Raw genomic sequence first — 14,009 nt, 5'->3', positions numbered from 1 at the left:
TTGATATTGGCAGAACAGCCTGTTTGCAGGATTCAGGGAAGAGCAGCTTTTCCAGACTTATCTAGAGACGGAGATATCCTGATCGGCGGGATGTTCCAAATCCACAGCAATAATGAAGAAAAAATATACTCCTTTAGAACCAAACCAGGGCCCCCAGAAGGGAAAAGGTTAGTTGTTTCTAAGTAACTATGTTTTAAATTCTACAGGTATGTATATTTTATACATTCTTGTGTTGTAATTCAAATCAGCTTTTATGTGTGAACTTATGTTACAAACAATGCAATTTATAGATGCTAAACTTAAACATTCAAAACTAGCCAGAAATTAAACTTAGAATAACTAAAAAAGAATTATTATTTTTGTGCATTCCTCATAGCTTTTACTCTGCAGAATTTCAGTCGGCATTGACGATGATCTTTACCATTGAAGAAATAAACAACAGGACTGATGTTCTTCCTGGAGTGACTTTGGGATTTAAGATTTATGACACATATGGCTCCATACCTTTGGCTATAAGAGCAGCAATGGCTCTGATGAATGGAAATGAGGAAACTCTCTCTGACAGCTCCTGCTCCAGACCAGCTGCAGTTCAAGCTATAATAGGAGAATCTGCATCATCACCCACAATTGCAATCTCATCAGCAGTTGGACCTTTTCAAATTCCTGTGGTGAGAAATTCTTAATTCTAATACTTACAATTTTTATATTATTTGCCCTGATGAAAATCAATATTTTAAGTGTTTTGCCATAACCACAGGGAATGTTTCTCACAATGTGTCATTGTGACCGTGGCGGTTCCACACGGGCTCGTGCCCTCTCCGCTCCACCCTGCCGGTTCGTCCTGCAACAAATGGGGCGCAACCCTGGGTCTCCGGCGTAACACAACAGGGAACCAGCGCGGCTGAGCGGCTGAGGTCCCTGCTACGCGCAGGGATGGCGATGACGTCACCGTGCCCAAACTAGCTCCGCCACATAATGAACTGCATTCAGAGCATAGTTGTTCTAACAAAACTGAATACAGTGAGTTATTTTAAATCCTAAAATTTTTAGATATTGTCTCTTCTTTACAGATCAGTCACTTTGCAACCTGTGCATGTCTGAGCAATAGAAGACGATTCCCTTCATTCTTCAGAACCATCCCCAGTGACTATTATCAGAGCAGAGCTCTGGCTCAGCTTGTGAAGCACTTTGGATGGACCTGGGTTGGAGCCGTTAGAAGTGACAATGATTATGGCCACAGTGGAATGACTACCTTTATACAAGCTGCCCAGAAAGAGGGCATCTGTATTGAATATTCAGAAACCATTCATGAAAACTATCCGAGGAAGGACATTCTTAAAACCATAAATGTAATAAAAAAGAGCACAGCAAAGGCCATTATAGCTTTCCTTGCCCGAGCAGAGATTATTGTTTTATTGAGAGAATTATCACTTCAGAATGTAACTGGTCACCAATGGATTGGCAGTGAAGCCTGGATTACTGCCAGTAATGTTGCAACTGCAGAGGGTTATAGAATTCTGAGAGGAGCTATAGGGTTTGCTATTCTTAAAACCAAAGTAGATGGACTGAGAGAGTTTTTAACAAATATTCATCCATCACAACATCCAGGCAATGCGGTGATCAATGAGTTTTGGGAAACTGCATTTAATTGTTCCTTGACAAATGAAGAAAATTCAACTGGTAGGACAACTTGTACAGGGACTGAAAATTTAAGAGAAAAAAATGGATATGCGGTTGTGTCGGAGATGAGATTTTTCAATAATTTATATAAATCAGTGTATGCTGTTGCATATGCTCTACATAGCCTGCTTGAGTGCAAACCACAAGGTCCTTCTTCCAATTACACTTGTGCAAAAATGAGTAATACTGAACCAAGGCAGGTAAAGTAGTAATTCATGTTCTACTTATACAGTATACTTATATTCTACTTCGTTCTGTAAAGTGCTTTGAGAAGCCATCTTTAAAGGTTCTATATAAAAAAAGTTTTTGGTTATTATAATTTATTACTGTACCATTAACCACTTCAACTTCAAGTCTAGCTTTAATGTTTGTAATGATAGCAACATGATGTTTTTTTGCACAGGTTCTTCAGCATCTCAAAAAAGTAAATTTCATAACCAAAACAGGAGAACAGGTCTCATTCGATGACAATGGAGATCCAGTTGCGAGATATGAATTAGTGAACTGGCAGCTTGTTAATGAGAGCACCATCCAGTTTGTGACTGTTGGTTACTATGATGCTTCACTGCCAGCAGGTCGTCAGTTTGTCATGAATCAAGTTAACATTTCTTGGGCAGGTGGTCAATATGAGGTAGGCATGTGAAAATATATAACAATGATTCCCTTTTCTTGTTGATTTGTCCTTAAAGAAAAGGCAAAACGAATCTTTTGAAGTGAAAAAAGTACACAATTCTATTTGCTTAATGATCTTAATTACTGTAGATTTGCTTGAGCTCTGTTCTTAAAAATATCTGTTTTTCTTTCTTCCTTGAAATAATTATTATACTACAAATATTTTAAATATGAACTCTTTACCTGAGAAAGATTTTCTCTGGAATACTTCACTGCCTCACAAAACATTTTATATTTTCATATACAGTACTATAATAATAGTTTTGAAGTCAATTTTGTTTGACCCTTGCTGTGCAGAATCCTGAGTCAGTGTGCAGTGAGAGCTGTCCCCCAGGCACTCGAAAGGCAGTTCAGAGAGGAAGGCCTGTGTGTTGCTATGATTGCATACGATGTGCTGAAGGAGAGATCAGCAACACCACAGGTAAATAGTAGGACAGCGTATCAACATGCCTTAGTTTAATAAGTTACTGTAGTTTTAAGAAGTCAAATCAACAAATTAGTCACATAATATACAGTATATATATTTCCTTTATTAATGTGATTATTATTTATAATTAATTAGTATAGCAGATACATTTTTATATGCTTCTTTTTATTATGTATTGTACACTAAACAAAACTTGTGGGTTTCTTTGCAGATGCTAATGGCTGTATCCAGTGTTCTTTGGATTGTTGGTCAAATGAGAAAAGAGATGCATGTGTACTTAAAATAATTGAATTTTTGTCCTTTGGAGAAATCATGGGAATTGTGCTCTTGATATTTTCTGTGTCTGGAGTTGGTGTAACTATAGGGATAGCACTGATCTTCTTTAAATATAAGGATACTCCCATCGTTAAAGCCAATAACTCTGAACTGAGTTTCCTTCTGCTCTTTTCATTGACTCTGTGTTTCCTCTGTTCACTTACTTTCATTGGCCAGCCCTCTGATTGGTCCTGTATGTTGCGCCACACAGCATTTGGGATCACATTTGTCCTGTGCATCTCTTGTGTTCTGGGGAAAACAATAGTGGTGTTAATGGCCTTTAGGGCTACACTGCCAGGCAATAACATCATGAAATGGTTTGGGCCCACACAGCAACGATTAAGTGTTCTTGCTTTCACACTTGTACAGGTCTTGATTTGTGTTCTTTGGTTGGCAATATCACCTCCTTTTCCTAAAAAGAACATGAAATACTACAGAGAAAAAATAATTCTGGAGTGTGACCTGGGATCTGCAGGTGCATTCTGGGCTGTGTTAGGGTACATAGGATTCCTCTCTGCCTTGTGCTTTGTGCTCGCTTTTTTGGCTCGGAAGCTGCCTGATAACTTCAATGAAGCCAAATTCATTACATTCAGCATGCTCATATTCTGTGCTGTCTGGATCACCTTTATACCAGCGTATATCAGCTCTCCTGGGAAATTCACAGTAGCTGTAGAAATATTTGCAATTTTGGCATCGAGTTTTGGTTTATTCTTCTGTATATTTGCCCCAAAATGTTATATACTTTTACTAAAGCCTGAATTAAATACAAAGAAACATCTGATGGGTAAAATGCCATCATAGTCTCTGTAAGAAAGCCATGTGTAGTATATGTCTTTAATTATGTTTTGTAGTTTATAATAAAAAAAAATGTTTTAAAGAAATCCAGAATTTGAGTCAAGGATTCTTATTGCTATGTTTAGAAAATATGGTGGTGAAAAAATATGTATTTCCATTAGTATACACAAGCCTATTCTTTATGATTTAACTCTGTTTAATGTTACCTACACCTGTACCTTTGCAATAAATGCTAACAAGAACAAGAACGACGATGATGATGATGTTGTTCAACAGTACCAGATGCTCATTGTCCCCACTCCAGGGAGTAACTGCTTGGCTGCTGTGATCTTTACAGGAACTCTACACACTGGCCACTCTTTCAGCCTCCAAATGACCCCCCACTCTGTTAGAAGAGCAAGTTTTAGAACACTGCAATTATGTTTTGAGGATATCTGCAATCATGATATGAAACCATATTGTATTTTTGTTAGTAGCTGTATATTCTTTGAACCTGTAAAATTCAGGGTGTTTGCAAATTAGTTCATGCCAAGGAATTCCCATAAGCTGTGTTTTGACCCCTGTACACTTTTTACATGTTATTGCTTTTTAGTTGTCATGATCGCAAACCCCTCCACTTAAGGGCGCTCCAGCCCTTTCTAGTTCTGCCTCATTCCCCGCACCTGTTCCTTATTCCAGCCCCCTTTTGAGTTCCCCCTTAAAAGCCAAACACAGACGATATTCGGGGCTCTACATTGATTCCTGTATCATGCGAGCCTGGGTCCTGAAGCATATGGCTTTTAACTTTATCTTCCTCTTCCTCTTCCTCTTCCTGTTCCCCCTGCCAGTCTTGACCCGGTTCCTGTTTTTAATCTCCTGTTTTGGATGGATCACCTTGCCATGGACTCATGCTCGTTTATGGATTCCCCGTTTGGACTTCTTCCTGGATTGTTTGCACCAGACTCACTCCCCTGGACACCTGCACACTTTGGACATGCCCCCCCCATATTCATTCCCGATTCCTGCATTAATTTATCCTAGTGTTTCCTCACTCCACCCCAGATTGTGTCGTCCGCATAGGGTCTGAAAAGAACTGTTCGTGACATTAGTCTGATGTCATGACACATTAAAGTAACAATTGATGTCTGTTATACACACAGCTTTCTCCACACATTTAAAGTAAAAAAGAATAGACAACGTACATTAAAAATGAAAAAGAGGAAAACCTGTTTCAGCCTGCCTAAAAGTAGGTAAAGAAATAATTTTTCAGCAGGATAATGACCTAAAGCTACACTACAGTGGATTTAGAATAAGAAAGGGAATATCCCTGAATGGCCTAGTCAAAATCTTGACTTGAATCCTATGGTGAATTTGTGGAAAGACCGCTGTCCATAAACAATCCCTCAGCAACTTGAGAGCTTCAGTAAATCTGAAACTTTTGTTGTTGTTTTTTATTTCCCTATCAGCAAAATTGCACAAGAACAGTAAAAAAACTGATGCCAAAGGTGCTTCCACTGAATACTAGGTTCACAGGTCTGAATAATTATACAATATTTTTTATAATATGAAACATATTTCATTTCTTTCTCTCCTAGTATTTGCTGAGATTTACTGCAGTTGGAGCATTTAGGTTTTGAATACAATATTAAGGTAAAACACACGTGTACTGTATGAATCATAGGAAGGTTCTGAATACTTTTGCAAGACAGTGTATATTACGTTAACCAACATGAACCCTATAACAACCCCCCCAATGATTACTTTATTACTGTCGTTGTTCTTATTTGATTTTAATGTTTTAAACAGTGTTTGGATCTTTAAAATAATTATATTTGATAAACTATTTAATAATATTTGAAAAGAACTTTCAACATGTAATCAGGGTATCTTTTCTGTCCCTGTGCAATTATTTACATATTTAGGTTTGTACAGTACATTTGAATACTGTAGTTATACCTTATGTACTTTTACAAAAAGTTGTCTATTTGTTTTAAGCCCTCTGACCAGCAAAACAGCTTGTACAGTGAGGCATTGCAACCTGCCAATCACACAAAAGTTTGTTAGGTGCACTTTTACCTAACAAGGTCCAGGTGTAACAATGCCCGATCAGGTTACCTTTAAAAAGGCCTTATTTCAAAGCTTAGGTCATTGCAAGAAAAAAGTCACACTTAGTCAGTTTTCTGTGCATTCCATAATACCTTGAATGTCACCAGAAGCAAGGGAGAGGGCCATTGGCATACTGCAGGCAGGCATGTTGTAACGAACAGTTCTTTCCGGACCCTATGCAGACGACACAGTCCGACGGAGTGGGGAAACATTAGGGAAACGTCATGCAGGAATACGGGGCAGAAGACAGGGGGGCGTGTCCAAGGTGCGCTGGTGCACGGGGGAGGTGTGGCCGAGGCGAACAATCCAAAAGAGTAGTCCTAAGGAATATCCAAAAACACACGAGAAAGTCCAAAACCAGAAGATCCATCAGAACAAGTTAAAAACCATGAAGGCCGGGTCGGAACCGGCGGACGGGGAACAGGAACGGGAACAGAGGTTAAAACCTTAACGGGACCAGGCGCTTCCAGGTCCCGGACTCGCACAATATGGAAATCAGATGCAGAGCCAAGATGAGAGTCAGCTCCTGGCTTTTAAGGTGGGCTGGGAATAGGGAGCAGGTGCAAAGAACAAAGTCTTAAATGAAAGGGCTGGAGCACCCTTAAGGAGGGGGAACTAATATCGTGACACATGTCATGTGCCAGCATTGCCAGACACTATGGAGTAAGCCACTCCACTGTGTCTCGACTGCAGAGAAGGTTTCAGCAGACCGTCAGGACAGATGACTGTCCAAGATCTGGTTGCCCTAGAGTGACCACACCAGAGCAGGACAGTTTAAGAGGATTTTGCATGGTCAGAATGTGTGAGGAAAGACATGCTGGTGTAGCGGCGAGGCTTATTAATAAGAAAGAATTAAGTGTTCTGAGCCTTCCCAAATGAGGCCCCATTTCTCTGTTCATCTCTGTGGTGCAGCCACAGAGAAACCATTCATGCAGGCTGATTTAAGGTTCCTGATAAGGACAGCTCCCAAAGGGGGATGCACTTAGCTAAGCCTGGCTATCATGATCAATGGTCATCCATTGGCGCCTATCTGTCTAGGGAGTGCCAGTTGGACATCTGGACTGCATTACTAAGTGTCAGGAGTAAGTGACTCATATCTCACCTTGATCAACCAATCAGGGACTGGTAGGGCCGAGTAACCCACGTGGGACTCTGATGCCCATGGAACTTTCAGCCAATCAATGAGCTGAAGTTCCTCCAGGTAAAAACAGGCAACACAAAGAGCCTGTAAGATTCAGATTCGGGAGATTCAACAAGATTCAGTAAGATTCTGGAGAGGATTCTGTGGACTGTTCTAAAGGGAATACAAAGGAGAATTCCAGGGCAGGACGGCCCAGGAGCAGAAGGCTCCCAAGGGCAGGACATTCTCGCAGCGCGCCTCCTGACCATCCTGAGACTCAGCCCGGACAACCACGGAACGGCCAGTGTGTCCGAGTGCCAGAACTTTCCTTTGTTCTAAGAGTCTAAAGTGGAGGTTGCCAGAGAGTAACCAGCAGCAGGCCTCGTGAACAGGTCGGAACTGTGGACAGCTGAATCACTATTCAGAACTAGCTCTTCATCAGGAACGAACCGGTCCTCTTCCTGACTTGCTGGGACCCACAGTCATCTTTTCTCCTGTGCACAAACTTTGCTAGTTAAAGCCAACAGTGAGCATCACCAGCGCACCGTCGCAAGCCGCACAGCACAGCCTGGCACGGAGCCAGAGAGCGCGGATTGGACAGCAACAGCCTGCAACTGTTTCTTTGTGCCCGCAGGAGATCTGAATCCCCAGAGATTGGATGAGTATTCAACTTCACTGCATTACAGCTCGAGAATTCAATTGTTATCCAAACCAGTTGATATCAATTTAATTCCTAAGAGCTATGTACTTGTTTCGAGTATCTAATGTAGAAGTTATAACCAAGTTCATTAACGAAACGGTCTAAATGAATGATATACTGAACGTATGTCCTCTTGATATGTGTAACACTTTGTAACTGACTGAATATATACCTTTTGTATTCTGATAACCCTCTCGATAAGATCTGTTAGTTTTATATGCATATTCTATGCATTAATAAATGTATCCTCGTGTATTAGTACCTGTGTGTGCGCGTTGTTTGAGTTATGTCGCACGGTTGGATTCTAAAGCCACCAAAAGAATCAACTTTGTGATTTACTGCTACAATTAATAATTGTCTCAGTAAATGCCCAAACCCTACAGAACTGGTGCCTTCAGAGAGCCACTATGATTACATATTTGGCGTCCCTGAGCCGGTTTTCCCTACACTGGCAGTATGGTAAAGGAAACAACCAACACTTCAAAAACAAGGCTGGTCAGCTGATTCCAAATGGCCAGATCTCTTCAGTTTGGTAACACTTATTAAAATCCCCAAGAAAAGGGTCAGTAACTTTAAATTCCTTGGCGTCCATATCACTGAGGACCTCACATGGTCTGTCAATGTCAACTGTCTGATCAAGAAAGCGCAACAGCGCCTGTACTTCCTAAGACGGTTGAAGAAGGCTAAGATATGTCCCCAGATCCTCACTAACTTTTACAGATGCACTACAGAAAGCACACTGACAGGTCGCATCACAGTGTGGTATGGCAACTGCAGTGCTGCTGACCGCAATGCCCTACAGCGAGTGGTGAAAACTGCCCAGTCCATCACTGGGGTTGCCCTCCCATCTATACAGGACATTTATGACAGACAGTGCTTGAAGAAAGCTCTAAGCATCATCAAAGACCCCACACATCCCAGCTACAGACTGTATGACCCTCTACCATCTGGAAAATGGTACCGGAGCATTCGGGCCCGGACTACCAGACTCAGAGACAGTTTTTACCCCCGCACTATCAAATATTAAACTCCCAGCCTCTCTCACTCTCACCTCACCTCTCACCTATGATCTGAACCTCACAGTGCCTTCTTTCTTACCAAAACCTCACACATTGAAATCTACCTCTACCTTACATATCAAAAAGCTCACTCCCCATAATTTCTATCCTTTCATTCTGTTGATGCATGTTTTTGCACTTCTGATGTTGTTTTTGCACATTACTTGTTACCTTTTTGTTGTTTTGCACATTGCCTGTTGTTGTTTTTGCACACTGCCTGTTGTCTCTGTCTTTCTTTTATTATACAATTGTATTGTTGTTGTTTTGTACTACGTATCGTCTGAGAGCTAGCTAAATAGCATTTCGTTATACCATATACCTGTATATGAGTATAATGACAATAAACTTGGACTTGAACTTGAACTTAAGGTACAGTATCTATCTCAGTCTAGGAGCTTCCCTGCTTCAAGCCACCACTTACATGGGTCCTCATGCTCTTCAGACACATCTCTCTTTTAGCCTCTCACTCCCCACTATCACTCGTGACAGCTACTGGCTAATTCCCCGTCAGTCAACCTTCAGACTTCCAGGTCTGCTTCCAGCTGCTGACGTGTCCACCTCACACTAAGTGGTTCAACCTCGTGCCCACACCCACGTGTTCCAGCTGGAGGCGCACCTCTCTTTTATGCCCTGGCACCACTGCCTTCACTCACAAGAGACAGACCCTTTCTCCCACCAGCAATACCTTGCTTTGCAAGGGTTAAGGCCCCTCTCTGCTCTCAGGACTTCTACTCACTCATCACTTCACATACAGTAAGTCACAGCTTCTGGAGCAGCTGTCTCACCTGCTCGGCCTCACCATCTTTACACTAACACTCACAGGTGCAGTTTCTGGCACATGTTCCCATGCCCAGACCTCTGAGTCTTTTCACATGTCCTAGTCAGTGGTGCCCTGACACTGTCAGCACTACATGCCTACCACCAGAGGTCAGCAGCCAGAGTGACGCTTTTCTCCACCTGATACCTCGTTTGGCTAGATGGAGGACCCCCCTAGCACACCTGCCCTCTGGTGCACACACTAACTCACATTTAACTCACTAATTCTCACAAAACTTAGAAAAAGTGATGGTGTGAAAATGTCATTTCCAGAATAAAAATAAACAGTTAGGTAGTACTCCGTTTACAAGTGGAGACTATACAGTTCAAAAACAAGTATTATTAATTTATTATTACCGTATTAATTTATTTAGCTGATACATTTAACCAGTTCAGTTTGCACTCATATCAATATTTAACAGTAAAACAGTGAGATAGTGATAAGATTTAGAAACAATTAGTAGAGAGATTAAAGGAAGATTACTTACTGTATATAAAAAATGAATTTTGTTCTAGGTATCCTGGGGCAAATCTAAAATGTCAGACCTCTGAGAATTTCTGCTTGACAGTGTATGAACTTCTTTCTCAATCTTCCTCCCCTGAGTCCTCCTGTGCACCATATAAACAACCTCTTGTGTCAGGTTGTTTCCGATCAAAACGAGACTTCCTCATGCAGTCCAAGATGTTTTTTCAGGCAGCAGTGTTGATGATGGTTGTTTCTGTTTTGATATTGGCAGAACAGCCTGTTTGCAGGATTCAGGGAAGAGCAGCTTTTCCAGACTTATCTAGAGACGGAGATATCCTGATCGGCGGGATGTTCCAAATCCACAGCAATTATGAAGAAAAAATAAACTCCTTTACAACCAAACCAGAGCCCCCTGGAGGGAAAAGGTTAGTTGTTTCTAAATAAATATGTTTTAAAATCTACAGGTATGTATAGTATATAGTATATGTATATTTTACACATTCTTGTCTTGTAATTCAAATCACCTTTTATGTTTGAAGTGATTTTGCAAACAATGCAATTTATAGATGCTAAACTTACACATTCAAAACTAGTAGAAATTAACCTTAGAATAACTAAAACAGAATTAGTATTTTTGTGCATTTCTCCTAGCTTATTCTTTGCAGAATTTCAGTCGGCACTGACGATGATCTTTACAATTGAAGAAATAAACAACAGGACTGATCTTCTTCCTGGAGTGACTTTGGGATTTAAGATTTATGACACATATGGCTCCATACCTTTGGCTATAAGAGCAGCCATGGCTCTGATGAATGGAAATGAGGAAACTCTCTCTGACAGCTCCTGCTCCAGACCAGCTGCAGTTCAAGCTATAATAGGAGAATCTGCATCATCACCCACAATTGCAATCTCATCAGCAGTTGGACCTTTTCAAATTCCTGTGGTGAGAAATTCTTAATTCTAATACTTACAATTGTTATATTATTTGGTCTGCTGAAAATCAATATTTTAAGTGTATTATCATTACTACTGGGAATGTTTCTCTTTGTGTAATGAACTATGTTCAGAGCATGGTTGATCTAACAAAACTGAATACAGTGAGTTATTTTAAATCCTAGAATTTTTAGATGTTGTCTCTTCTTTACAGGTCAGTCACTTTGCAACCTGTGCATGTCTGAGCAATAGAAGACGATTCCCTTCATTCTTCAGAACCATCCCCAGTGACTATTATCAGAGCAGAGCCCTGGCTCAGCTGGTGAAGCACTTTGGATGGACCTGGGTTGGGGCTATAAGAACTGATAATGACTATGGCAGTTATGGGATGGCTACATTTGTGGAAGCTGCACAACAAGAAGGAATCTGTATTGAATATTCTGAAGTAATTCACCATACCTATTCCAGACAGAAAATTCTTAAGGTTACAGAAATGATAAAAAAGAGCACCGCAAAAGTTATAGTAGCATTTCTTGACCAAGGAGACATAATGGCTTTAATAAAAGAATTATCCCTTCAGAATGTAACTCATCTCCAATGGCTTGGCAGTGATGCCTGGATTACTGCCAGTAATGTTGCTACAGCAGAGGGTTATGAAGTTTTGAGAGGATCCATTGGATTTGCTGTCATTAAAACCAAAATATATGGATTGAGAGAATTTTTAATGAGTGTCCACCCATCTCAATTTCCAGGCAATGCTCTCTTAAACGAGTTTTGGGAAACCACATTTAATTGTTCACTGATGAATGTATCCAAAGCCAAACAGCCTTGTACAGGGTTTGAAAACTTAGAAACACTGAAGAATGAATATGCAGATACATCAGAGATGAGAGTATTCAATAACATATACAAAGCAGTGTATGCTGTTGCATATTCTCTGCACAGTCTGCTTGAATGCAAAAAAGTAAAAGGCCTGTCTTCAAATTATACCTGTTCAAAAGGAATAAATACAGAACCATGGCAGGTAAAAAAATCAGCTGAGAAATGTTGTAATGTAATGATGTATAGCTACAAGAATGTTTTTTTCTTTGATGATATCGATATTTTAATTTGTGCAGGTAATTGAGTATCTGAAAAATATTAACTTCACAACCAAGGCTGGGGAGCGGGTCTCCTTTGATCACAATGGAGATCCAGCTGCAAGATATGAGTTAGTGAACTGGCAGCATGTTAACGAGAGCACCATACAGTTCATGACAGTAGGTCACTATGATGCTTCATTGCCAGCGGACAAACGGTTTTCCATAAACCAAGTTGAAATTGTATGGGCAGGTGGTCAAACAAAGGTAAGCAGTGAACAATTACATTTTTGGTGAACATTTGACAGATCACTGTTCCATGCTGATCTATATTTTCCTTTGGCCATGTAGAAGCCTGAGTCAGTGTGCAGTGAGAGCTGTCCTCCAGGCACTCGAAAGGCAGCTCAGAGAGGAAGGCCTGTGTGTTGCTATGACTGTTTACAATGTGCTGACGGAGAGATCAGCAACACTACAGGTGAGCAGCATGACTTCAGAACACAGTTACGTGTCTCTTGCCTCTTTTCTTCATTAATATTAAATTCTATTAATACAAATAATCAAAGTTATAATCACATTAATATATCCATTATTAGAATTCAATTTAGTAATTCAAATCACACTTCTTAAAAAATAATTTAGAAAAAGAATAATGATATTTTCAATATAACAATGCTCTGCACTTTACTAAACAGCGTTTGTGATTTTCTTACAGATGCTTATGATTGTATCCAGTGTCCTCTGGAATACTGGTCAAATGAGAAACAAGATAAATGCATATTAAAAACAATAGAATTCTTGTCCTTTGGAGAAATCATGGGAATACTACTCATAGCTTTTTCATTTTCTGGTGCTTCTTTAACCCTATGCATAGCCTTCATTTTCATTAAATATAAAGACAGCCCAATTGTTAAAGCCAATAACTCTGAACTGAGTTTCCTTCTGCTCTTTTCATTGACACTGTGTTTCCTCTGTTCACTTACTTTCATTGGCCAGCCCTCTGACTGGTCCTGTATGTTGCGCCACACAGCATTTGGGATCACATTTGTCCTGTGCATCTCTTGTGTTCTGGGGAAAACAATAGTGGTGTTAATGGCCTTTAGGGCTACCCTGCCAGGCAGTAACATTATGAAATGGTTTGGCCCCAAACAGCAGCGTTTAAGTGTTCTGGGTTTCACACTTGTACAGGTCTTGATTTGTATTCTTTGGTTGACAATTTCACGTCCCTTTCCTCATATAAATACACAATACTACAAAGATAAAATCATTCTTGAGTGTGACATAGGATCAGTAATGGGATTTTGTGCTGTGTTAGGGTATATAGGATTCCTCTCTGCCATGTGCTTTGTGCTCGCTTTCCTGGCTCGGAAGCTGCCTGATAACTTCAATGAAGCCAAATTCATTACATTCAGCATGCTCATATTCTGTGCTGTCTGGATCACCTTTATCCCAGCATATGTTAGTTCCCCTGGAAAGTTCACAGTAGCAGTGGAAATTTTTGCAATTTTGTCTTCCAGCTTCAGTTTACTTTTCTGTATATTTGCACCCAAATGCTACATTATTTTACTAAAACCTGAACTGAATACAAAGAAACACATGATGGGCAGTATGGCAAAGTCACGGTAGAAGACGAAAAAATATAAATAAATATAAAACACTGAAAACATTATTATTTAAAAGCTAATGTTTTAACACGATCATAGCATTAAAAAAATACTAAACAGCTTTTTATACATTTATGTTTGTCTTGTATGGTTGTAGTCCAATTTACAGTGATACACAATACAATGAAGAATGACAGAATAAGCTCAAACAAACAGAATAAGTTTATGAGAAGACCTTTCAAAAAGAAAAATGCAAGGTTCT

General features: G+C 40.1%; 2 protein-coding genes across 2 annotated transcripts; both read left to right on the top strand.

Annotated features, from left to right (window-relative positions):
• Positions 1-410: 410 nt before the first annotated feature.
• Positions 411-3,895, top strand: LOC102694434 (extracellular calcium-sensing receptor-like). The gene is made up of 5 exons (XM_069197710.1): positions 411-668; positions 1,071-1,880; positions 2,084-2,311; positions 2,650-2,773; positions 2,991-3,895. Exons 1-5 carry the CDS (start codon positions 411-413, stop codon positions 3,893-3,895), a joined length of 2,325 nt encoding a protein of 774 aa, XP_069053811.1.
• A 6,446-nt stretch (positions 3,896-10,341) lies between these two features.
• Positions 10,342-13,769, top strand: LOC102694238 (extracellular calcium-sensing receptor-like). The gene is made up of 6 exons (XM_069197709.1): positions 10,342-10,559; positions 10,786-11,077; positions 11,282-12,091; positions 12,186-12,413; positions 12,498-12,621; positions 12,859-13,769. Exons 1-6 carry the CDS (start codon positions 10,351-10,353, stop codon positions 13,767-13,769), a joined length of 2,574 nt encoding a protein of 857 aa, XP_069053810.1. The 5' UTR covers positions 10,342-10,350.
• Positions 13,770-14,009: the final 240 nt, after the last annotated feature.

The sequence above is a fragment of the Lepisosteus oculatus genome, chromosome 13 (genome assembly GCF_040954835.1).
Source record: "Lepisosteus oculatus isolate fLepOcu1 chromosome 13, fLepOcu1.hap2, whole genome shotgun sequence".
Classification (NCBI taxonomy): Eukaryota; Metazoa; Chordata; class Actinopteri; order Semionotiformes; family Lepisosteidae; genus Lepisosteus; species Lepisosteus oculatus.
This window is presented reverse-complemented; position numbering and strand designations above follow the sequence as displayed.